This window comes from Myxine glutinosa, chromosome 5 (assembly GCF_964187855.1).
Source record: "Myxine glutinosa chromosome 5, kmMyxGlut1.1, whole genome shotgun sequence".
NCBI lineage: Eukaryota > Metazoa > Chordata > Myxini > Myxiniformes > Myxinidae > Myxine > Myxine glutinosa.
In genome coordinates, this window is record NC_136265.1 from 177343943 (window position 1) to 177369933 (window position 25991).

The window sequence follows — 25991 nt, forward strand, 5'->3', positions numbered from 1 at the left end:
GGCCACCTTCAAGTACGTGTCGAGTGACACGGCTTTCTGTCGAGCTTGTGAAAAGACTTTCCGGGCGAAGCAGAAGTCTGAGCTGGCCCAACATGTCCGAGGAGACCGCCACAGGAGCAACTTGGCCTTGAAGAAGAAGAGGACGGTCACGCAAGCCACCATGGAGGACTTTGGTGGCGGAAAGAGGCACAAGTGCGACGTCATGGCTCAGGAGCTGTGCCAGGCCATGCTGGCCGCTGGCATCCCATGGTCGAAATTGGAAAACACTGCCCTCCGGTCGTTCCTGGAAAAGCACATCACTCTCCAGATCCCCGATGAAAGCTGGATTCGAAAGCACTACCTCGACAAGTGCTACGACGAGGCCTTGGCGGGGATCCGTGCCGACCTCGGACAGCAGCCCATCTGGCTGTCCGTCGACGAGACGACCGATTCGGCAGGTCGATATGTGGCCAACATCATTGCGGGACGCTTGTCCAAGGAGGGGTACTTTCGTCCCCACCTCGTCCAGTGCATGTTTCTGGAGAAGACCAACTCCGGGGAGATCGTGCGTGCAGTCAATGACACGCTGTGCTATCTTTGGCCTGATTTCAAGCCGGAGTGCCTCGAGGTCCTCGTCAGCGACGCCGTGGCCTATATGATCAAGGCCGGCCATGCCCTGAAGGAACTCTTCCCGGACTTGCTGCATGTGACTTGCGTTGCCCACGTGCTCCACCGTGTCTGCGAGACAGTCCGAGAAATGTTCAAGGACGTCAACGACCTGATTGCCACGACGAAGAAGGTGTTCGTCAAAGCCCCGTCGCGTGTTGTCTTTTGGAAGGAGCAGCAGCCCAATCTTTCTCTCCCCCCGGAGCCCATTCTGACTCGGTGGGGGACGTGGATCGACGCCGCGGTGTTTTACGCCGAGCACTTCGAGGCCGTCAAGGACATTGTGGACCAGCTGAACGATGACGACGCGATGGCAATCCGGAGTGCCAAGGACCTGTTCGGAAAGGCGGACATCAAGCTCAGTTTGGTCTTCTTAAATGCCCACGTGTCGTTCATCCCGAAGATCCTTAAGCAGCTGGAGGAGGCCGGCATGGAGCTGGCCAAGGCCTTCCAGCTCCTTGATCAGGCCAAGGAGGAGCTCGAAAAGATCCGAGGCTGCCGTAAGGAGATCCTGCTCACCAAGTTCAAGGCGGTGCTGCAGCGCAATCCCGACATTGGTGTGCTGAGGACAGTGGCTTTGATCCTGGATGGAGATCAGCACGGATCTGAGGTTGGTGTGCCGGCTGGAGTCAAGCTTGCTGACATCCCCCTCTTGAGGTACTGCCCCATCGTCGGCGTCGACGTGGAAAGGTCCTTCTCCGTCTACAGAAACGTCCTCACCGACCGCCGACACCGCCTCACCAAGGAGAACATTACCAAGATAATGATTTCAAACACCTACTTTAACCGTTCCTAAAAGGGTCTTGTCAATTTCTTCTTGTCCTCTACTTATCAAACAATGCGGTTGCAATAAAGGTACCTGAACGTCATTTTTTACCTGTTTACTAGCCCAGAGTGTTTAATGTTGTGCAGGAAAAAGCTTACCATTTTTTGTTCTTTTTTTGACTGATTTCTGAAAAACTTGGTAATAATAAAAAATGAATAAAACGGGGGAAAAATATATTTCGGGATTTTTTCACATAAAAAAAAAAAATTCCCGCTTTTCAAAACATAAAAGGCCTATTTTCTTAACATAAAAATCCGTAGTCTAGTTATTATATATTAAAAATGCCATGCAGTATGCATACAACAACAGGTGCAGAAGAAGAGTGAACTAAAGAGTACACAACAACAGGTGCAGAAGAAGAGTGAACTAGAGAGCACACAACAGGTGCAGAAGAAGAGTGAACGAGAGAGTACACAACAACAGGTGTAGAAGAAGAGTGAACTAGAGAGTACACAACAACAGGTGTAGAAGAAGAGTGAACTAGAGAGTACACAACAACAGGTGCAGAAGAAGAGTGAACTAGAGAGCACACAACAACAGGTGTAGAAGAAAAATGAACTGGAGAGCACACAACAACAGGTGCAGAAGAATAGTGAACTAGAGAGCACACCACAGGTGCAGAAGAAGAGTGAACTAGAGAGCACACAACAACAGGTGCAGATGAAGAGTGAACTAGAGAGCACACAATAACAGGTGCAGAAGAAGAGTGAACTAGAGAGTACACCACAACAGGTGCAGAAGAAGAGTGAACTAGAGAGCACACAACAACAGGTGCAGAAGAAGAGTGAACTAGAGAGCACATAATAACAGGTGCAGAAGAAGAGTGAACTAGAGAGCACACAATAACAGGTGCAGAAGAAGAGTGAACTAGAGAGCACACAACAACAGGTGCAGAAGAAGAGTGAACTCGAGAGCACACAATAACAGGTGCAGAAGAAGAGTGAACTCGAGAGTACACAACAACAGGTGCAGAAGAAGAGTGAACTAGAGAGCACACAACAACAGGTGCAGAAGAAGAGTGAACTAGAGAGCACACAATAACAGGTGCAGAAGAAGAGTGAACTAGAGAGCACACAATAACAGGTGCAGAAGAAGAGTGAACTAGAGAGCACACAATAACAGGTGCAGAAGAAGAGTGAACTCGAGAGTACACAACAACAGGTGAAGAAGAAGAATGAACTAGAGAGCACACAACAACAGGTGCAGAAGAAGAGTGAACTAGAGAGTACACAACAACAGGTGCAGAAGAAGAGTGAACTCGAGAGTACACAACAACAGGTGTAGAAGAAGAGTGAACTAGAGAGCACACAATAACAGGTGTAGAAGAAGAGTGAACTAGAGAGTACACAACAACAGGTGCAGAAGAAGAGTGAACTCGAGAGTACACAACAACAGGTGTAGAAGAAGAGTGAACTAGAGAGCACACAACAACAGGTGTAGAAGAAGAGTGAACTAGAGAGTACACAACAACAGGTGTAGAAGAAGTGAACTAGAGAGCACACAACAACAGGTGTAGAAGAAGAGTGAACTAGAGAGTACACAACAACAGGTGTAGAAGAAGAGTGAACTAGAGAGTACACAACAACAGGTGTAGAAGAAGAGTGAACTAGAGAGTACACAACAACAGGTGCAGAAGAAGAGTGAACCAGAGAACAGGCAATCATGGCCTAGACTAGAGATGCGCACATTCACCTGCAAGGTGTCGAGCCTGGCTTGGAATTCCGACCCATGTATGAACGGTCATCCTGGTGTTTCACAAGTCGGGTGGGTCATTAGCATGTGTACCGGACGTTCCATGTGACGGAATTACTTGGTGGACGTTAAAGATCCCAGGGTGTCCTTGGTGAGGAGTAGGGCAGCCATTACCGGAACCCTGAACAGATCCCAAATTCGTGCCCCGACAACTCCTGAGTCTGAGTTTCCATCCTACCAGGATTGGGGCCTTCTCACTGTTTGGGCAGCACCGACCCCGTGCATTGGTCATGTTGGGCCTACATAATGTAAAATGGTGCATTGCGAGCATGTTCAGCCTGCATGATGTAAAATGGTTCATTGGGCATGTTAGGCCTGCATGATGTAAAATGGTTCATTGGGCATGTTTGGCATGCATGATGTAAAATGGTGCATTGGGAATGTTTGGCATGCATGATGTAAAATGGTGCATTGGGCATGTTATGCCTGCATGATGTAAAATGGTGCATTGGGCATGTTATGCCTGCAAGATGTAAAATGGTGCATTGCGAGCATGTTCAGCCTGCATGATGTAAAATGGTTCATTGGGCATGTTAGGCCTGCATGATGTAAAATGGTGCATTGGGCATGTTAGGCCTGCATGATGTAAAATGGTTCATTGGGCATGTTTGGCATGCATGATGTAAAATGGTGCATTGGGCATGTTAGGCCTGCATGATGTAAAATGGTGCATTGGGCATGTTAGGCCTGCATGATGTAAAATGGTGCATTGGGCATGTTAGGCCTGCAAGATGTAAAATGGTTCATTGGGCATGTTAGGCCTGCATGATGTAAAATGGTTCATTGGGCATGTTTGGCATGCATGATGTAAAATGGTGCATTGGGCATGTTTGGCATGCATGATGTAAAATGGTGCATTGGGCATGTTAGGCCTGCATGATGTAAAATGGTTCATTGGGCATGTTTGGCATGCATGATGTAAAATGGTTCATTGGGCATGTTTGGCATGCATGATGTAAAATGGTGCATTGGGCATGTTAGGCCTGCATGATGTAAAATGGTTCATTGGGCATGTTTGGCATGCATGATGTAAAATGGTTCATTGGGCATGTTAGGCTTGCATGATGTAAAATGGTGCATTGGGCATGTTTGGCATGCATGATGTAAAATGGTGCATTGGGAATGTTTGGCATGCATGATGTAAAATGGTTCATTGGGCATGTTAGGCATGCATGATGTAAAATGGTGCATTGGGCATGTTTGGCATGCATGATGTAAAATGGTGCATTGGGCATGTTAGGCCTGCATGATGTAAAATGGTGCATTGGGCATGTTTGGCATGCATGATGTAAAATGGTGCATTGGGCATGTTTGGCATGCATGATGTAAAATGGTGCATTGGGCATGTTAGGCATGCATGATGTAAAATGGTGCATTGGGCATGTTTGGCATGCATGATGTAAAATGGTGCATTGGGCATGTTTGGCATGCATGATGTAAAATGGTTCATTGGGCATGTTAGGCATGCATGATGTAAAATGGTGCATTGGGCATGTTAGGCCTGCATGATGTAAAATGGTGCATTGGGCATGTTTGGCATGCATGATGTAAAATGGTTCATTGGGCATGTTAGGCCTGCATGATGTAAAATGGTTCATTGGGCATGTTAGGCCTGCATGATGTAAAATGGTTCATTGGGCATGTTCGGCCTGCATGATGTAAAATGGTGCATTGGGCATGTTAGGCCTGCATGATGTAAAATGGTGCATTGGGCATGTTAGGCCTGCATGATGTAAAATGGTGCATTGGGCATGTTAGGCCTGCATGATGTAAAATGGTTCATTGGGCATGTTAGGCCTGCATGATGTAAAATGGTTCATTGGGCATGTTAGGCCTGCATGATGTAAAATGGTTCATTGGGCATGTTAGGCCTGCATGATGTAAAATGGTGCATTGGGCATGTTAGGCCTGCATGATGTAAAATGGTGCATTGGGCATGTTAGGCCTGCATGATGTAAAATGGTGCATTGGGCATGTTAGGCCTGCATGATGTAAAATGGTGCATTGGGCATGTTAGGCCTGCATGATGTAAAATGGTGCATTGGGCATGTTAGGCCTGCATGATGTAAAATGGTTAATTGGGCATGTTAGGCCTGCATGATGTAAAATGGTTAATTGGGCATGTGAGGCCTGCATGATGTAAAATGGTTCATTGGGCATGTTAGGCCTGCATGATGTAAAATCGTTTGGGAAGAAGGGAACTAGAGGAAGGATCAGTTGTTCAATGGAAGCAAAATGGAAGCTGCTTTGTGTTTAAAACTAGGATTTGTATCGACATTAACACCAATAAAAGATGTCTGTACCTATTTGCACCTGTCTTCATTCATTTATTGTATCTGCACCCTTGATGAGCCCTCCGCATCACATGCCCACTGATGTTTACGGAGGGCTGCCATGTTGTCAGGTGCTTTAAACTGATAGCTTTGACCTGTTGTTCACGTGTGCTCAATCCCACAGGTGCTTTGGAAGAGGAGGAGGAAAGGGAAGTCGTCGTGGGGAAGGTTCGGGAGGAAGAGAAGGGATTGCTGGAATCCATATTTTCAGAACAGTAAGACGATCACCTTTCAGCATTCATGTAGTTCTCACTCGGAAGGTGAATCGATTGAGAGACACATTACCTGTCCATTACCTGTCCAAACCATCGTTGTTTTAATCTTGTGAATTTTGTTAAATGTAACGTGCATGTGGTCGATGAGGTAAAAATCAGAAAAGGTGGTATTTGAACATTCGTGCATCCTTCGCAGATGTTTACCTGTATGTATATTTGCATCGTAACCACGAAACACCAAACCTCAGATATTGATTTATACCGCGGCCATCACGTCACGTGTTCGTTGGTGACCTTTACGCCAATCCTAACACAACAACCTTGGGCCAACGTCACCGAGACGTCGGTAAATAGATGTCATCACCGAGATGTCGGTAAATAGATGTCATCACCTAGATGTCGGTAAATAGATGTCATCACCTAGACGTCGGTAAATAGATGTCATCACCTAGATGTCGGTAAATAGATGTCATCACCGAGACGTCGGTAAATAGATGTCATCACCTAGATGTCGGTAAATAGATGTCATCACCAAGATGTCGGTAAATAGATGTCATCACCAAGATGTCGGTAAATAGATGTCATCACCTAGATGTCGGTAAATAGATGTCATCACCTAGACGTCGGTAAATAGATGTCATCACCTAGATGTCGGTAAATAGATGTCATCACCTAGATGTCGGTAAATAGATGTCATCACCGAGACGTCGGTAAATAGATGTCATCACCTAGATGTCGGTAAATAGATGTCATCACCAAGATGTCGGTAAATAGATGTCATCACCAAGATGTCGGTAAATAGATGTCATCACCAAGATGTCGGTAAATAGATGTCATCACCTAGATGTCGGTAAATAGATGTCATCACCTAGATGTCGGTAAATAGATGTCATCACCTAGATGTCGGTAAATAGATGTCATCACCGAGACGTCGGTAAATAGATGTCATCACCTAGATGTCGGTAAATAGATGTCATCACCAAGATGTCGGTAAATAGATGTAATCACTTAAAATCCTAGATGTCGGTAAATAGATGTCATCACCGAGATGTCGGTAAATAGATGTCATCACCTAGACGTCGGTAAATAGATGTCATCACCTAGACGTCGATAAATAGATGTCATCACCTAGACGTCGGTAAATAGATGTCATCACCTAGACGTCGGTAAATAGATGTCATCACCTAGACGTCGATAAATAGATGTCATCACCTAGACGTCGGTAAATAGATGTCATCACCAAGATGCCGGTAAATAGATGTCATCACCTAGACGTCGGTAAATAGATGTCATCACCTAGACGTCGGTAAATAGATGTCATCACCTAGATGTCGGTAAATAGATGTCATCACCGAGACGTCGGTAAATAGATGTCATCACCTAGATGTCGGTAAATAGATGTCATCACCTAGACGTCGGTAAATAGATGTCATCACCTAGACGTCGGTAAATAGATGTCATCACCTAGACGTCGGTAAATAGATGTCATCACCGAGACGTCGGGAAATAGATGTCATCACCTATATGTCGGTAAATAGATGTCATCACCTAGACGTCGGGAAATAGATGTCATCACCTAGACGTCGGGAAATAGATGTCATCACCGAGATGTCGGTAAATAGATTTCATCACCTAGACGTCGGTAAATAGATGTCATCACCTAGATGTCGGTAAATAGATGTCATCACCTAGACGTCGGTAAATAGATGTCATCACCTAGATGTGGGGAAATAGATGTCATCACCGAGACGTCGGTAAATAGATGTCATCACCGAGACGTCGGTAAATAGATGTCATCACCGAGATGTCGGTAAATAGATGTCATCACCAAGATGTCGGTAAATAGATGTCATCACTGAGATGTCGGTAAATAGATTTCATCACCTAGACGTCGGTAAATAGATGTCATCACCTAGATGTCGGTAAATAGATGTCATCACCTAGACGTCGGTAAATAGATGTCATCACCTAGATGTGGGGAAATAGATGTCATCACCGAGACGTCGGTAAATAGATGTCATCACCGAGACGTCGGCAAATAGATGTCATCACCGAGATGTCGGTAAATAGATGTCATCACCAAGATGTCGGTAAATAGATGTCATCACCGAGACGTCGGTAAATAGATGTCATCACCGAGACGTCGGTAAATAGATGTCATCACCGAGATGTCGGTAAATAGATGTCATCACCAAGATGTCGGTAAATAGATGTCATCACCTAGATGTGGGGAAATAGATGTCATCACCGAGACGTCGGTAAATAGATGTCTTCACCGAGACGTCGGTAAATAGATGTCATCACCGAGATGTCGGTAAATAGATGTCATCACCAAGATGTCGGTAAATAGATGTCATCACCGAGACGTCGGTAAATAGATGTCATCACCAAGACGTCGGTAAATAGATGTCATCTCCTAGACGTCGGTAAATAGATGTCATCACCTAGACGTCGGTAAATAGATGTCATCACCGAGACGTCGGGAAATAGATGTCATCACCTATATGTCGGTAAATAGATGTCATCACCTAGACGTCGGTAAATAGATGTCATCACCTAGACGTCGGTAAATAGATGTCATCACCGAGACGTCGGGAAATAGATGTCATCACCTATATGTCGGTAAATAGATGTCATCACCTAGACGTCGGGAAATAGATGTCATCACCTAGACGTCGGGAAATAGATGTCATCACCGAGATGTCGGTAAATAGATTTCATCACCTAGACGTCGGTAAATAGATGTCATCACCTAGATGTCGGTAAATAGATGTCATCACCTAGACGTCGGTAAATAGATGTCATCACCTAGATGTGGGGAAATAGATGTCATCACCGAGACGTCGGTAAATAGATGTCATCACCGAGACGTCGGTAAATAGATGTCATCACCGAGATGTCGGTAAATAGATGTCATCACCAAGATGTCGGTAAATAGATGTCATCACTGAGATGTCGGTAAATAGATTTCATCACCTAGACGTCGGTAAATAGATGTCATCACCTAGATGTCGGTAAATAGATGTCATCACCTAGACGTCGGTAAATAGATGTCATCACCTAGATGTGGGGAAATAGATGTCATCACCGAGACGTCGGTAAATAGATGTCATCACCGAGACGTCGGTAAATAGATGTCATCACCGAGATGTCGGTAAATAGATGTCATCACCAAGATGTCGGTAAATAGATGTCATCACCGAGACGTCGGTAAATAGATGTCATCACCGAGACGTCGGTAAATAGATGTCATCACCGAGATGTCGGTAAATAGATGTCATCACCAAGATGTCGGTAAATAGATGTCATCACCTAGATGTGGGGAAATAGATGTCATCACCGAGACGTCGGTAAATAGATGTCTTCACCGAGACGTCGGTAAATAGATGTCATCACCGAGATGTCGGTAAATAGATGTCATCACCAAGATGTCGGTAAATAGATGTCATCACCGAGACGTCGGTAAATAGATGTCATCACCGAGATGTCGGTAAATAGATGTCATCACCAAGATGTCGGTAAATAGATTTCATCACCTAGATGTCCGTAAATAGATGTCATCACCGAGACGTCGGTAAATAGATGTCTCGTTTACAACGAATAAACAACGTCACCTCGACGTCGGTAAATAGATGTCTTGTTTACAACCAATAAACAACGTCACCTCGACGTGGGTAAATAGATGTCTTGTTTACAACTAATAAACAACGTCACCTCGACGTGGGTAGATAGATATCTTGTTTACAACTAATAAACAACGTCACCTCGGCGTGGGTAAATAGATGTCTTGTTTACAACGAATAAACAACGTCACCTAGACGTGGGTAAATAGATGTCTTGGTTACAACTAATAAACAAGGTCCCCTCGACCTCGGTAAATAGATGTCTTGTTTACAACTAATAAACGTCACCAAGACGTGGGTAAATAGATGTCTTGTTTACAACTAATAAACAACGTCACCTCGACGTGGGTAAATAAATGCCTTGTTTACAACTAATAAACGTCACCAAGACGTGGGTAAATAGATATCTTGTTTACAACTAATAAACAACGTCATCTCGACGTGGGTAAATAGATGTCTTGTTTACAACTAATAAACGTCACCAAGACATGGGTAAATAGATGTCATCACCTCGACGTCGGTAAATAGATGTCTTGTTTACAACCAATAAACAACGTCTCCTCGACGTGGGTAAATAGATGTCTTGTTTACAACTAATAAACAACGTCACCTAAACGTGGGTAAATAGATGTCTTGTTTACAACCAATAAACAACGTCACCTCGACGTCGGAAAATACACGTCTTGTTTACAACTAATAAACAACGTCACCTCGACGTGGGTAAATAGATGTCTTGTTTACAACTAATAAACAACGTCCAATAAACAACCAATAAACAACGTCACCGAGATGTCGGTAAATAGATGCCTTGTTTACAACTAATAAACAACGTCACCTCGACGTGGGTAAATAGATGCCTTGTTTACAACTAATAAACAACGTCCAATAAACAACCAATAAACAACGTCACCTCGACGTCGGTAAATAGATGTCTTGTTTACAACTAATAAACAACGTCACCTCGACGTGGGTAAATAGATGCCTTGTTTACAACTAATAAACAACGTCCAATAAACAACCAATAAACAACGTCACCTCGACGTCGGTAAATAGATGTCTTGTTTACAACCAATAAACGTCACCTATATGTCAGTAAATAGATGTCTTGTTTACAACCAATAAACAACGTCACCAAGACGTCGGTAAATAGACGTCTTGTTTACAACCAATAAACAACGTCACCGAGATGTCGGTAAATAGAGGTCTTGTTTACAACTAATAAACAACGTCACCGAGACGTCGGTAAATAGATGTCTTGTTTACAACCAATAAACAACGTCACCGAGATGTCGGTAAATAGAGGTCTTGTTTACAACTAATAAACAACGTCACCGAGATGTCGGTAAATAGAGGTCTTGTTTACAACTAATAAACAACGTCACCGAGACGTCGGTAAATAGATGTCTTGTTTACAACTAATAAACAACGTCACCGAGATGTCGGTAAATAGATGTCTTGTTTACAACTAATAAACAACGTCCAATAAACAACCAATAAACAACGTCACCAAGACGTGGGTAAACAGATGTCTCGTTTCAACTAATAAACAACGTCACCGAGACGTCGGTAAATAGATGTCTTGTTTACAACTAATAAACAACGTCACCAAGATGTCGGTAAATAGATGTCTTGTTTACAACCAATAAACAACGTCACCAAGATGTCGGTAAATAGATGTCTTGTTTACAACTAATAAACAACGTCACCAAGATGTCGGTAAATAGATGTCTTGTTTACAACCAATAAACAACGTCACCGAGATGTCGGTAAATAGAGGTCTTGTTTACAACTAATAAACAACGTCACCGAGACGTCGGTAAATAGAGGTCTTGTTTACAACTAATAAACAACGTCACCGAGATGTCGGTAAATAGAGGTCTTGTTTACAACTAATAAACAACGTCACCGAGATGTCGGTAAATAGATGTCTTGTTTACAACTAATAAACAACGTCACCAAGATGTCGGTAAATAGATGTCTTGTTTACAACCAATAAACAACGTCACCGAGACGTCGGTAAATAGATGTCTTGTTTACAACCAATAAACAACGTCACCGAGACGTCGGTAAATAGACGTCTTGTTTACAACTAATAAACAACGTCACCGAGATGTCGGTAAATAGACGTCTTGTTTACAACTAATAAACAACGTCACCAAGACGTGGGTAAATAGATGTCTTGTTTACAACGAATAAACAACGTCCAATAAACAACGTCACCAAGACGTGGGTAAATAGATGTCTCGTTTCAACTAATAAACAACGTCACCGAGACGTCGGTAAATAGATGTCTTGTTTACAACTAATAAACAACGTCACCAAGATGTCGGTAAATAGATGTCTTGTTTACAACCAATAAACAACGTCACCTAGACGTGGGTAAATAGATGTCTTGTTTACAACTAATAAACAACGTCACCAAGATGTCGGTAAATAGATGTCTTGTTTAAAACTAATAAACAACGTCACCAAGATGTCGGTAAATAGATGTCTTGTTTACAACTAATAAACAACGTCACCAAGATGTCGGTAAATAGATGTCTTGTTTACAACCAATAAACAACGTCACCTAGACGTGGGTAAATAGATGTCTTGTTTACAACTAATAAACAACGTCACCAAGATGTCGGTAAATAGATGTCTTGTTTACAACCAATAAACAACGTCACCTAGACGTCGGTAAATAGATGTCTTGTTTACAACTAATAAACAACGTCACCTAGACGTCGGGAAATAGATGTCATCACCTAGACGTCGGGAAATAGATGTCATCACCGAGATGTCGGTAAATAGATTTCATCACCTAGACGTCGGTAAATAGATGTCATCACCTAGATGTCGGTAAATAGATGTCATCACCTAGACGTCGGTAAATAGATGTCATCACCTAGATGTGGGGAAATAGATGTCATCACCGAGACGTCGGTAAATAGATGTCATCACCGAGACGTCGGTAAATAGATGTCATCACCGAGATGTCGGTAAATAGATGTCATCACCAAGATGTCGGTAAATAGATGTCATCACTGAGATGTCGGTAAATAGATTTCATCACCTAGACGTCGGTAAATAGATGTCATCACCTAGATGTCGGTAAATAGATGTCATCACCTAGACGTCGGTAAATAGATGTCATCACCTAGATGTGGGGAAATAGATGTCATCACCGAGACGTCGGTAAATAGATGTCATCACCGAGACGTCGGTAAATAGATGTCATCACCGAGATGTCGGTAAATAGATGTCATCACCAAGATGTCGGTAAATAGATGTCATCACCGAGACGTCGGTAAATAGATGTCATCACCGAGACGTCGGTAAATAGATGTCATCACCGAGATGTCGGTAAATAGATGTCATCACCAAGATGTCGGTAAATAGATGTCATCACCTAGATGTGGGGAAATAGATGTCATCACCGAGACGTCGGTAAATAGATGTCTTCACCGAGACGTCGGTAAATAGATGTCATCACCGAGATGTCGGTAAATAGATGTCATCACCAAGATGTCGGTAAATAGATGTCATCACCGAGACGTCGGTAAATAGATGTCATCACCGAGATGTCGGTAAATAGATGTCATCACCAAGATGTCGGTAAATAGATTTCATCACCTAGATGTCCGTAAATAGATGTCATCACCGAGACGTCGGTAAATAGATGTCTCGTTTACAACGAATAAACAACGTCACCTCGACGTCGGTAAATAGATGTCTTGTTTACAACCAATAAACAACGTCACCTCGACGTGGGTAAATAGATGTCTTGTTTACAACTAATAAACAACGTCACCTCGACGTGGGTAGATAGATATCTTGTTTACAACTAATAAACAACGTCACCTCGGCGTGGGTAAATAGATGTCTTGTTTACAACGAATAAACAACGTCACCTAGACGTGGGTAAATAGATGTCTTGGTTACAACTAATAAACAAGGTCCCCTCGACCTCGGTAAATAGATGTCTTGTTTACAACTAATAAACGTCACCAAGACGTGGGTAAATAGATGTCTTGTTTACAACTAATAAACAACGTCACCTCGACGTGGGTAAATAAATGCCTTGTTTACAACTAATAAACGTCACCAAGACGTGGGTAAATAGATATCTTGTTTACAACTAATAAACAACGTCATCTCGACGTGGGTAAATAGATGTCTTGTTTACAACTAATAAACGTCACCAAGACATGGGTAAATAGATGTCATCACCTCGACGTCGGTAAATAGATGTCTTGTTTACAACCAATAAACAACGTCTCCTCGACGTGGGTAAATAGATGTCTTGTTTACAACTAATAAACAACGTCACCTAAACGTGGGTAAATAGATGTCTTGTTTACAACCAATAAACAACGTCACCTCGACGTCGGAAAATACACGTCTTGTTTACAACTAATAAACAACGTCACCTCGACGTGGGTAAATAGATGTCTTGTTTACAACTAATAAACAACGTCCAATAAACAACCAATAAACAACGTCACCGAGATGTCGGTAAATAGATGCCTTGTTTACAACTAATAAACAACGTCACCTCGACGTGGGTAAATAGATGCCTTGTTTACAACTAATAAACAACGTCCAATAAACAACCAATAAACAACGTCACCTCGACGTCGGTAAATAGATGTCTTGTTTACAACTAATAAACAACGTCACCTCGACGTGGGTAAATAGATGCCTTGTTTACAACTAATAAACAACGTCCAATAAACAACCAATAAACAACGTCACCTCGACGTCGGTAAATAGATGTCTTGTTTACAACCAATAAACGTCACCTATATGTCAGTAAATAGATGTCTTGTTTACAACCAATAAACAACGTCACCAAGACGTCGGTAAATAGACGTCTTGTTTACAACCAATAAACAACGTCACCGAGATGTCGGTAAATAGAGGTCTTGTTTACAACTAATAAACAACGTCACCGAGACGTCGGTAAATAGATGTCTTGTTTACAACCAATAAACAACGTCACCGAGATGTCGGTAAATAGAGGTCTTGTTTACAACTAATAAACAACGTCACCGAGATGTCGGTAAATAGAGGTCTTGTTTACAACTAATAAACAACGTCACCGAGACGTCGGTAAATAGATGTCTTGTTTACAACTAATAAACAACGTCACCGAGATGTCGGTAAATAGATGTCTTGTTTACAACTAATAAACAACGTCCAATAAACAACCAATAAACAACGTCACCAAGACGTGGGTAAACAGATGTCTCGTTTCAACTAATAAACAACGTCACCGAGACGTCGGTAAATAGATGTCTTGTTTACAACTAATAAACAACGTCACCAAGATGTCGGTAAATAGATGTCTTGTTTACAACCAATAAACAACGTCACCAAGATGTCGGTAAATAGATGTCTTGTTTACAACTAATAAACAACGTCACCAAGATGTCGGTAAATAGATGTCTTGTTTACAACCAATAAACAACGTCACCGAGATGTCGGTAAATAGAGGTCTTGTTTACAACTAATAAACAACGTCACCGAGACGTCGGTAAATAGAGGTCTTGTTTACAACTAATAAACAACGTCACCGAGATGTCGGTAAATAGAGGTCTTGTTTACAACTAATAAACAACGTCACCGAGATGTCGGTAAATAGATGTCTTGTTTACAACTAATAAACAACGTCACCAAGATGTCGGTAAATAGATGTCTTGTTTACAACCAATAAACAACGTCACCGAGACGTCGGTAAATAGATGTCTTGTTTACAACCAATAAACAACGTCACCGAGACGTCGGTAAATAGACGTCTTGTTTACAACTAATAAACAACGTCACCGAGATGTCGGTAAATAGAGGTCTTGTTTACAACTAATAAACAACGTCACCAAGACGTGGGTAAATAGATGTCTTGTTTACAACGAATAAACAACGTCCAATAAACAACGTCACCAAGACGTGGGTAAATAGATGTCTCGTTTCAACTAATAAACAACGTCACCGAGACGTCGGTAAATAGATGTCTTGTTTACAACTAATAAACAACGTCACCAAGATGTCGGTAAATAGATGTCTTGTTTACAACCAATAAACAACGTCACCTAGACGTGGGTAAATAGATGTCTTGTTTACAACTAATAAACAACGTCACCAAGATGTCGGTAAATAGATGTCTTGTTTAAAACTAATAAACAACGTCACCAAGATGTCGGTAAATAGATGTCTTGTTTACAACTAATAAACAACGTCACCAAGATGTCGGTAAATAGATGTCTTGTTTACAACCAATAAACAACGTCACCTAGACGTGGGTAAATAGATGTCTTGTTTACAACTAATAAACAACGTCACCAAGATGTCGGTAAATAGATGTCTTGTTTACAACCAATAAACAACGTCACCTAGACGTCGGTAAATAGATGTCTTGTTTACAACTAATAAACAACGTCACCAAGATGTCGGTAAATAGATGTCTTGTTTACAACCAATAAACAACGTCACCTAGACGTCGGTAAATAGATGTCTTGTTTACAACTAATAAACAACATCCAATAAACAACCAATAAACAACGTCACCAAGACGTGGGTAAATAGATGTCTCGTTTCAACTAATAAACAACGTCACCGAGACGTCGGTAAATAGATGTCTTGTTTACAACCAATAAACAACGTCACCTAGACGTGGGTAAATAGATGTCTTGTTTACAACTAATAAACAACGTCACCTCGACGTGGGTAAATAGATGTCTTGTTTACAACCAACAAACAAAATCACCAAGACGTCGGTAAATAGATGTCTTGTTTACAACCAACAAACAACATCACCAAGACGTCGGTAAATAGATGTCTTGTTCACAACCAATAAACAACGTCACCGAGACGTGGGTAAATAGATGTCTTGTTTACAACCAACAAACAACATCACCAAGACGTCGGTAAATAGATGTCTTGTTTACAACCAATAAACAACGTCACCGAGACGTCGGTAAATAGATGTCTTGTTTACAACCAACAAACAACGTCACCAAGACGTCGGTAAATAGATGTCTTGTTTACAACTAATAAACAACGTCACCAAGACGTCGGTAAATAGATGTCTTGTTTACAACTAATAAACAACGTCACCAAGACGTCGGTAAATAGATGTCTTGTTTACAACTAATAAACAACGTCACCAAGACGTGGGTATATAGATGTCTCGTTTACAACTAATAAACAACGTCACCAAGACGTCGGTAAATAGATGTCTTGTTTACAACTAATAAACAACGTCACCAAGACGTGGGTATATAGATGTCTCGTTTACAACTAATAAACAACGTCACCAAGACGTGGGTATATAGATGTCTCGTTTACAACTAATAAACAACGTCACCAAGACATGGGTATATAGATGTCTCGTTTACAACTAATAAACAACGTCACCAAGACGTGGGTATATAGATGTCTCGTTTACAACTAATAAACAACGTCACCGAGACGTCGGTAAATAGATGTCTTGTTTACAACCAACAAACAACATCACCAAGACGTCGGTAAATAGATGTCTTGTTTACAACCAATAAACAACGTCACCGAGACGTCGGTAAATAGATGTCTTGTTTACAACCAACAAACAACGTCACCAAGACGTCGGTATATAGATGTCTTGTTTACAACTAATAAACAACGTCACCAAGACGTCGGTAAATAGATGTCTTGTTTACAACTAATAAACAACGTCACCAAGACGTCGGTAAATAGATGTCTTGTTTACAACCAACAAACAACGTCACCAAGACGTCGGTAAATAGATGGCTTGTTTACAACAAATAAACAACGTCACCTAGACGTGGATAAATAGATGTCTCGTTTCAACTAATAAATAACGTCACCAAGACGTGGGTATATAGATGTCTCGTTTCAACTAATAAATAACGTCACATCGACGTCCACAATTCGCTTGTGACCAATCGACCAAATGCCAACGTCAACTGGGGACCCAAAGCCTTGCGAGTCCAAACGTTGCACCATGTTGGATATACAAATACACATCTATCCCCCAAGTGAAGGTTTCACTATTGTAGAATGAAACACCATGGAGAGGCTCCCCAAGTGAAGGTTTCACTATTATAGAATGAAACACCATGGCGAGGCTCCCCAAGTGAAGGCTTCACTATTATAGAATGAAACACCATGGCGAGGCTCCCCAAGTGAAGGTTTCACTATTATAGAATGAAACACCATGGCGAGGCTCCCCAAGTGAAGGTTTCACTATTGTGGAATGAAACACCATGGCGAGGCTCCCCAAGTGAAGGTTTCACTATTGTAGAATGAAACACCATGGCGAGGCTCCCCAAGTGAAGGCTTCACTATTATAGAATGAAACACCATGGCGAGGCTCCCCAAGTGAAGGTTTCACTATTATAGAATGAAACACCATGGCGAGGCTCCCCAAGTGAAGGTTTCACTATTATAGAATGAAACACCATGGCGAGGCTCCCCAAGTGAAGGCTTCACTATTATAGAATGAAACACCATGGCGAGGCTCCCCAAAGCTTCACTATTATGGAATGAAACACCATGGCGAGGCTCCCCCAAGTGAAGGTTTCACTATTATAGAATGAAACACCATGGAGAGGCTCCCCAAGTGAAGGCTTCACTATTATAGAATGAAACACCATGGCGAGGCTCCCCAAGTGAAGGCTTCACTATTATAGAATGAAACACCATGGCGAGGCTCCCCAAGTGAAGGCTTCACTATTATAGAATGAAACACCATGGAGAGGCTCCCCAAGCGAAGGCTTCACTATTGTAGAATGAAACACCATGCAGAGGCTCCCCAAGTGAAGGTTTCACTATTATAGAATGAAACACCATGGCGAGGCTCCCCAAGTGAAGGCTTCACTATTATGGAATGAAACACCATGGCGAGGCTCCCCCAAGTGAAGGCTTCACTATTATAGAATGAAACACCATGGCGAGGCTCCCCAAAGCTTCACTATTATGGAATGAAACACCATGGCGAGGCTCCCCAAGTGAAGGCTTCACTATTATAGAATGAAACACCATGGCGAGGCTCCCCAAGTGAAGGTTTCACTATTATAGAATGAAACACCATGGCGAGGCTCCCCAAGTGAAGGTTTCACTATTATAGAATGAAACACCATGGCGAGGCTCCCCAAGTGAAGGTTTCACTATTATAGAATGAAACACCATGGCGAGGCTCCCCAAGTGAAGGTTTCACTATTATAGAATGAAACACCATGGCGAGGCTCCCCAAGTGAAGGCTTCACTATTATAGAATGAAACACCATGGCGAGGCTCCCCAAGTGAAGGTTTCACTATTATAGAATGAAACACCATGGCGAGGCTCCCCAAGTGAAGGTTTCACTATTATAGAATGAAACACCATGGAGAGGCTCCCCCAAGTGAAGGTTTCACTATTGTAGAATGAAACACCATGGCGAGGTTCCCCAAGTGAAGGTTTCACTATTATGGAATGAAACACCATGGCGAGGCTCCCCAAGTGAAGGCTTCACTATTATAGAATGAAACCATGGAGAGGCTCCCCCAAGTGAAGGTTTCACTATTATAGAATGAAACACCATGGCGAGGCTCCCCAAGTGAAGGTTTCACTATTATGGAATGAAACACCATGGCGAGGCTCCCCAAGTGAAGGTTTCACTATTATGGAATGAAACACCATGGCGAGGCTCCCCAAGTGAAGGTTTCACTATTATAGAATGAAACCATGGAGAGGCTCCCCCAAGTGAAGGCTTCACTATTATAGAATGAAACACCATGGCGAGGCTCCCCAAGTGAAGGTTTCACTATTATAGAATGAAACACCATGGTGAGGCTCCCCCAAGTGAAGGCTTCACTATTATAGAATGAAACACCATGGTGAGGCTCCCCAAGTGAAGGTTTCACTATTATAGAATGAAACAATGGAGAGGCTCCCCCAGTGAAGGTTTCACTATTATGGAATGAAACACCATGGCGAGGCTCCCCAAGTGAAGGTTTCACTATTATGGAATGAAACACCATGGCGAGGCTCCCCAAGTGAAGGTTTCACTATTATAGAATGAAACCATGGAGAGGCTCCCCCAAGTGAAGGCTTCACTATTATAGAATGAAACACCATGGCGAGGCTCCCCAAGTGAAGGTTTCACTATTATAGAATGAAACACCATGGTGAGGCTCCCCCAAGTGAAGGCTTCACTATTATAGAATGAAACACCATGGTGAGGCTCCCCAAGTGAAGGTTTCACTATTATAGAATGAAACACCATGGTGAGGCTCCCCCAAGTGAAGGCTTCACTATTGTAGAATGAAACACCATGGCGAGGCTCCCCAAGTGAAGGTTTCACTATTATAGAATGAAACACCATGGTGAGGCTCCCCCAAGTGAAGGCTTCACTATTATAGAATGAAACACCATGGCGAGGCTCCCCAAGTGAAGGTTTCACTATTATAGAATGAAACACCATGGCGAGGCTCCCCAAGTGAAGGTTTCACTATTATAGAATGAAACACCATGGCGAGGCTCCCCAAGTGAAGGTTTCACTATTATGGAATGAAACACCATGGCGAGGCTCCCCAAGTGAAGGTTTCACTATTATAGAATGAAACCATGGAGAGGCTCCCCCAAGTGAAGGCTTCACTATTATAGAATGAAACACCATGGCGAGGCTCCCCAAGTGAAGGTTTCACTATTATAGAATGAAACACCATGGTGAGGCTCCCCCAAGTGAAGGCTTCACTATTATAGAATGAAACACCATGGTGAGGCTCCCCAAGTGAAGGTTTCACTATTATAGAATGAAACACCATGGTGAGGCTCCCCCAAGTGAAGGCTTCACTATTGTAGAATGAAACACCATGGCGAGGCTCCCCAAGTGAAGGTTTCACTATTATAGAATGAAACACCATGGTGAGGCTCCCCCAAGTGAAGGCTTCACTATTATAGAATGAAACACCATGGCGAGGCTCCCCAAGTGAAGGTTTCACTATTATAGAATGAAACACCATGGCGAGGCTCCCCAAGTGAAGGTTTCACTATTATAGAATGAAACACCATGGCGAGGCTCCCCAAGTGAAGGTTTCACTATTATAGAATGAAACCATGGAGAGGCTCCCCCAAGTGAAGGTTTCACTATTATAGAATGAAACACCATGGCGAGGTGTGCTCTGTGCCCATTATATACCTGTTTCATTCACATAAGGTGTCCGTTCTTCCATATCGTGGAATCCTCATGTTTGGGTTCGAACCCCATTATCCCCCCCATGAGTCATATAAAGAATCCTGTGTGGACTTTCTCTCATGAAGACCCTTGTTTTTTGCTGGATCTTTGCAGAGATTGGGGGTTTCCTCAAGAAGATATTTCCGCTCTTCCCGCTGCTGTTGCTTCTCCTGGTAACTCACTTCCTGTGTTTCACCAGGCAGGCACACACACACACGCGCACACACACACACACACACACACACACACACACACACACACACACACACACACACACACACACACACACACACACACACACACACACACACACACACACACACACACACACACACACACACACACACACACCTCTTGATCTACCCGAACATTTCGGTTTTTCCCTATTTAACCTGTGCAGCTGCACACCTCCGTACCTGTCTTTCTTGCATACTGTGGGTGTGCAGATTTTAAAAATGATTTGTACTAAATGTAAAACGAGTTCGTTTCCAGCGAACACCTTCATCTTCACTTCCGTTTGTTACTGAACACGTGAGCAAATGTTCGAATGTAAGCGATTGTCTGATTCTTCACCTTTCACAGAGCCAGGTCTCGCCGAGATGCCCAAAGGTCGTACCATCCCAAGCCCTCCGAGCCTGAGCCCCTCGCATCCTCTGCTGCCACCACCTCTTCACCCCGTAAGATAATCCGTCACGTGATCTCAAGAGCGGGACACGTGCCACGCGCGTTAACCGATGACGAGGTGGGAGTAATTGTTTCCTCGCCCAGGTGACAGTCAAAGCAATTTGGCCTCGAGGAAATGAAGGTGTTTGCTGAATTTTTGAGGAACAATGATTCGTGCCCGAGATGTGGATGACGTAATGTTTGTGATTTGTTTATGTCATTCAAAGAGTTTGACGAATTGTTCCACAACCACTGGGATCGGTCCAAAGTTATTGAGCAATATCTGAAAACCAAACATTTTGAACACGAATTATGATGGAATGGTAAACTTTTACAGGTGTCGTTACATCACAACTTGTGTAATTTACCTCAAACGTCATGGGGAGTGCAGTTATATTTGGTTTATTTTAATGATGGATAAACGAGGTGGAACTTGGGAAAACCTTGGTGTGGCAGTGAAACTCAGACCGGTTATTGGTTCATATCAGCACAATCACGGAGCTTCCATTGTTGATCATTGCCACCCAAGCCTGGCACTGCCTCATGTCCCCACAATAATCACGGAGCTTCCATTGTTGATCATTGCCACCCAAGCCTGGCACTGCCTCATGTCCCCACAATAATCACGGAGCTTCCATTGTTGATCATTGCCACCCAAGCCTGGCACTGCCTCATGTCCCCACGACAATCACGGAGCTTCCATTGTTGATCATTGCCACCCAACCCTGGCACTGCCTCATATCCCCACAATAATCATGGAGCTTCCATTGTTGATCATTGCCACCCAAGCCTGGCACTGCCTCATGTCCCCACGACAATCACGGAGCTTCCATTGTTGATCATTGCCACCCAAGTCTGGCACTGCCTCATGTCCCCACGACAATCACGGAGCTTCCATTGTTGATCATTGCCACCCAAGCCTGGCACTGCCTCATGTCCCCACAACAATCATGGAGCTTCCATTGTTTATCATTGCCACCCAAGCCTGGCACTGCCTCATATCCCCACGACAATCACGGAGCTTCCATTGTTGATCATTGCCACCCAAGCCTGGCACTGCCTCATGTCCCCACGACAATCACGGAGCTTCCATTGTTGATCATTGCCACCCAAGCCTGGCACTGCCTCATATCCCCACGACAATCACGGAGCTTCCATTGTTGATCATTGCCACCCAAGCCTGGCACTGCCTCATGTCCCCACGACAATCACGGAGCTTCCATTGTTGATCATTGCCACCCAAGCCTGGCACTGCCTCATATCACCACAATAATCATGGAGCTTCCATTGTTGATCATTGCCACCCAAGCCTGGCACTGCCTCATGTCCCCACAATAATCATGGAGCTTCCATTGTTGATCATTGCCACCCAAGCCTGGCACTGCCTCATATCCCCACAATAATCATGGAGCTTCCATTGTTGATCATTGCCACCCAAGCCTGGCACTGCCTCATATCCCCACAATAATCATGGAGCTTCCATTGTTGATCATTGCCACCCAAGCCTGGCACTGCCTCATATCCCCACAATAATCATGGAGCTTCCATTGTTGATCATTGCCACCCAAGCCTGGCACTGCCTCATGTCCCCACAATAATCATGGAGCTTCCATTGTTGATCATTGCCACCCAAGCCTGGCACTGCCTCATGTCCCCACAACAATCATGGAGCTTCCATTGTTGATCATTGCCACCCAAGCCTGGCACTGCCTCATATCCCCACAATAATCATGGAGCTTCCATTGTTGATCATTGCCACCCAAGCCTGGCACTGCCTCATGTCCCCACAACAATCATGGAGCTTCCATTGTTGATCATTGCCACCCAAGCCTGGCACTGCCTCATGTCCCCACAACAATCATGGAGCTTCCATTGTTGATCATTGCCACCCAAGCCTGGCACTGCCTCATGTCCCCACAACAATCATGGAGCTTCCATTGTTGATCATTGCCACCCAAGCCTGGCACTGCCTCATGTCCCCACAACAATCATGGAGCTTCCATTGTTGATCATTGCCACCCAAGCCTGGCACTGCCTCATGTCCCCACAACAATCATGGAGCTTCCATTGTTTATCATTGCCACCCAAGCCTGGCACTGCCTCATGTCCCCACAACAATCATGGAGCTTCCATTGTTGATCATTGCCACCCAAGCCTGGCACTGCCTCATGTCCCCACAACAATCATGGAGCTTCCATTGTTGATCATTGCCACCCAAGCCTGGCACTGCCTCATGTCCCCACAATAATCATGGAGCTTCCATTGTTGATCATTGCCACCCAAGCCTGGCACTGCCTCATGTCCCCACAATAATCATGGAGCTTCCATTGTTTATCATTGCCACCCAAGCCTGGCACTGCCTCATGTCCCCACAACAATCACGGAGCTTCCATTGTTGATCATTGCCACCCAAGCCTTGCACTGCCTCATGTCCCCACAATAATCATGGAGCTTCCATTGTTGATCATTGCCACCCAAGCCTGGCACTGCCTCATGTCCCCACAACAATCATGGAGCTTCCATTGTTTATCATTGCCACCCAAGCCTGGCACTGCCTCATGTCCCCACAACAATCATGGAGCTTCCATTGTTTATCATTGCCACCCAAGCCTGGCACTGCCTCATGTCCCCACAACAATCATGGAGCTTCCATTGTTGATCATTGCCACCCAAGCCTGGCACTGCCTCATGTCCCCACAATAATCATGGAGCTTCCATTGTTGATCATTGCCACCCAAGCCTGGCACTGCCTCATGTACCCACAACAATCATGGAGCTTCCATTGTTGATCATTGCCACCCAAGCCTGGCACTGCCTCATGTCCCCACAACAATCATGGAGCTTCCATTGTTGATCATTGCCACCCAAGCCTGGCACTGCCTCATGTCCCCACAACAATCATGGAGCTTCCATTGTTGATCATTGCCACCCAAGCCTGGCACTGCCTCATGTCCCCACAACAATCATGGAGCTTCCATTGTTGATCATTGCCACCCAAGCCTGGCACTGCCTCATGTCCCCACAACAATCACGGAGCTTCCATTGTTGATCATTGCCACCCAAGCCTGGCACTGCCTCATGTACCCACAACAATCATGGAGCTTCCATTGTTGATCATTGCCACCCAAGCCTGGCACTGCCTCATGTCCCCACAACAATCACGGAGCTTCCATTGTTGATCATTGCCACCCAAGCCTTGCACTGCCTCATGTCCCCACAATAATCATGGAGCTTCCATTGTTTATCATTGCCACCCAAGCCTGGCACTGCCTCATGTCCCCACAACAATCACGGAGCTTCCATTGTTGATCATTGCCACCCAAGCCTGGCACTGCCTCATGTCCCCACAACAATCACGGAGCTTCCATTGTTTATCATTGCCACCCAAGCCTGGCACTGCCTCATGTCCCCACAACAATCATGGAGCTTCCATTGTTGATCATTGCCACCCAAGCCTGGCACTGCCTCATGTCCCCACAATAATCATGGAGCTTCCATTGTTGATCATTGCCACCCAAGCCTTGCACTGCCTCATGTCCCCACAACAATCATGGAGCTTCCATTGTTGATCATTGCCACCCAAGCCTGGCACTGCCTCATGTCCCCACAACAATCATGGAGCTTCCATTGTTGATCATTGCCACCCAAGCCTGGCACTGCCTCATGTCCCCACAACAATCACGGAGCTTCCATTGTTTATCATTGCCACCCAAGCCTGGCACTGCCTCATGTCCCCACAACAATCATGGAGCTTCCATTGTTGATCATTGCCACCCAAGCCTGGCACTGCCTCATGTCCCCACAATAATCATGGAGCTTCCATTGTTGATCATTGCCACCCAAGCCTTGCACTGCCTCATGTCCCCACAACAATCATGGAGCTTCCATTGTTGATCATTGCCACCCAAGCCTGGCACTGCCTCATGTCCCCACAACAATCACGGAGCTTCCATTGTTGATCATTGCCACCCAAGCCTTGCACTGCCTCATGTCCCCACAATAATCATGGAGCTTCCATTGTTGATCATTGCCACCCAAGCCTGGCACTGCCTCATGTCCCCACAACAATCATGGAGCTTCCATTGTTGATCATTGCCACCCAAGCCTTGCACTGCCTCATGTCCCCACAACAATCATGGAGCTTCCATTGTTGATCATTGCCACCCAAGCCTGGCACTGCCTCATGTCCCCACAACAATCATGGAGCTTCCATTGTTGATCATTGCCACCCAAGCCTGGCACTGGCTTCACGTGGCCGCTCTAAGATCTTAGGGTCTTGAGTTTGAGCCCCTGTCGTGCCGTTTAAATAACTCCAGGTGAGTTGACTCAGGCTGCCATCCTTCCGAAGTTGGCAAAATGAGCACCAGCTTCCTGGTAACAGGGGCACTGCATCACTTCCAGAAAAAATGATGCGACCAACAGCCACAGGCTGCATACGAAACAGCATTCCCAAACCCCTGTTACAAATGCATGAAAACAATGGGAATGACCCACAGGTTAACTTTTAAAGTCCACACAGGTGTTCATCTAGATCAGTTTTCCTTTATTAAAAACAACTCGGGTGACGAACAGTTGTGCAGAGTTTACCGAATTCCAGTGGAACCACCTCACCTGCCCTCTCCACCTGTTATACATTTCCTGTGTGTTCACATCCACTTATACCCTCAGTCCCTTGTCTATGTACCCTCATGTCCCCACTTGTTATACATTTCCTGTGTGTACACATCCACTTATACCCT

General features: G+C 44.1%; 1 protein-coding gene across 1 annotated transcript in view; it reads left to right on the top strand.

The window, feature by feature from the left end:
* REC8 (REC8 meiotic recombination protein) overlaps positions 1-25991 on the top strand; it is a 117817-nt gene that overhangs the window by 47841 nt on the left and 43985 nt on the right. The window contains exons 9-11 of the mRNA XM_078777430.1: positions 5681-5771; positions 20704-20762; positions 21172-21266. Of these exons, the coding sequence (XP_078633556.1) occupies positions 5681-5771; positions 20704-20762; positions 21172-21266 (245 nt within the window). The remainder of the gene's footprint in view (positions 1-5680; positions 5772-20703; positions 20763-21171; positions 21267-25991) is intronic.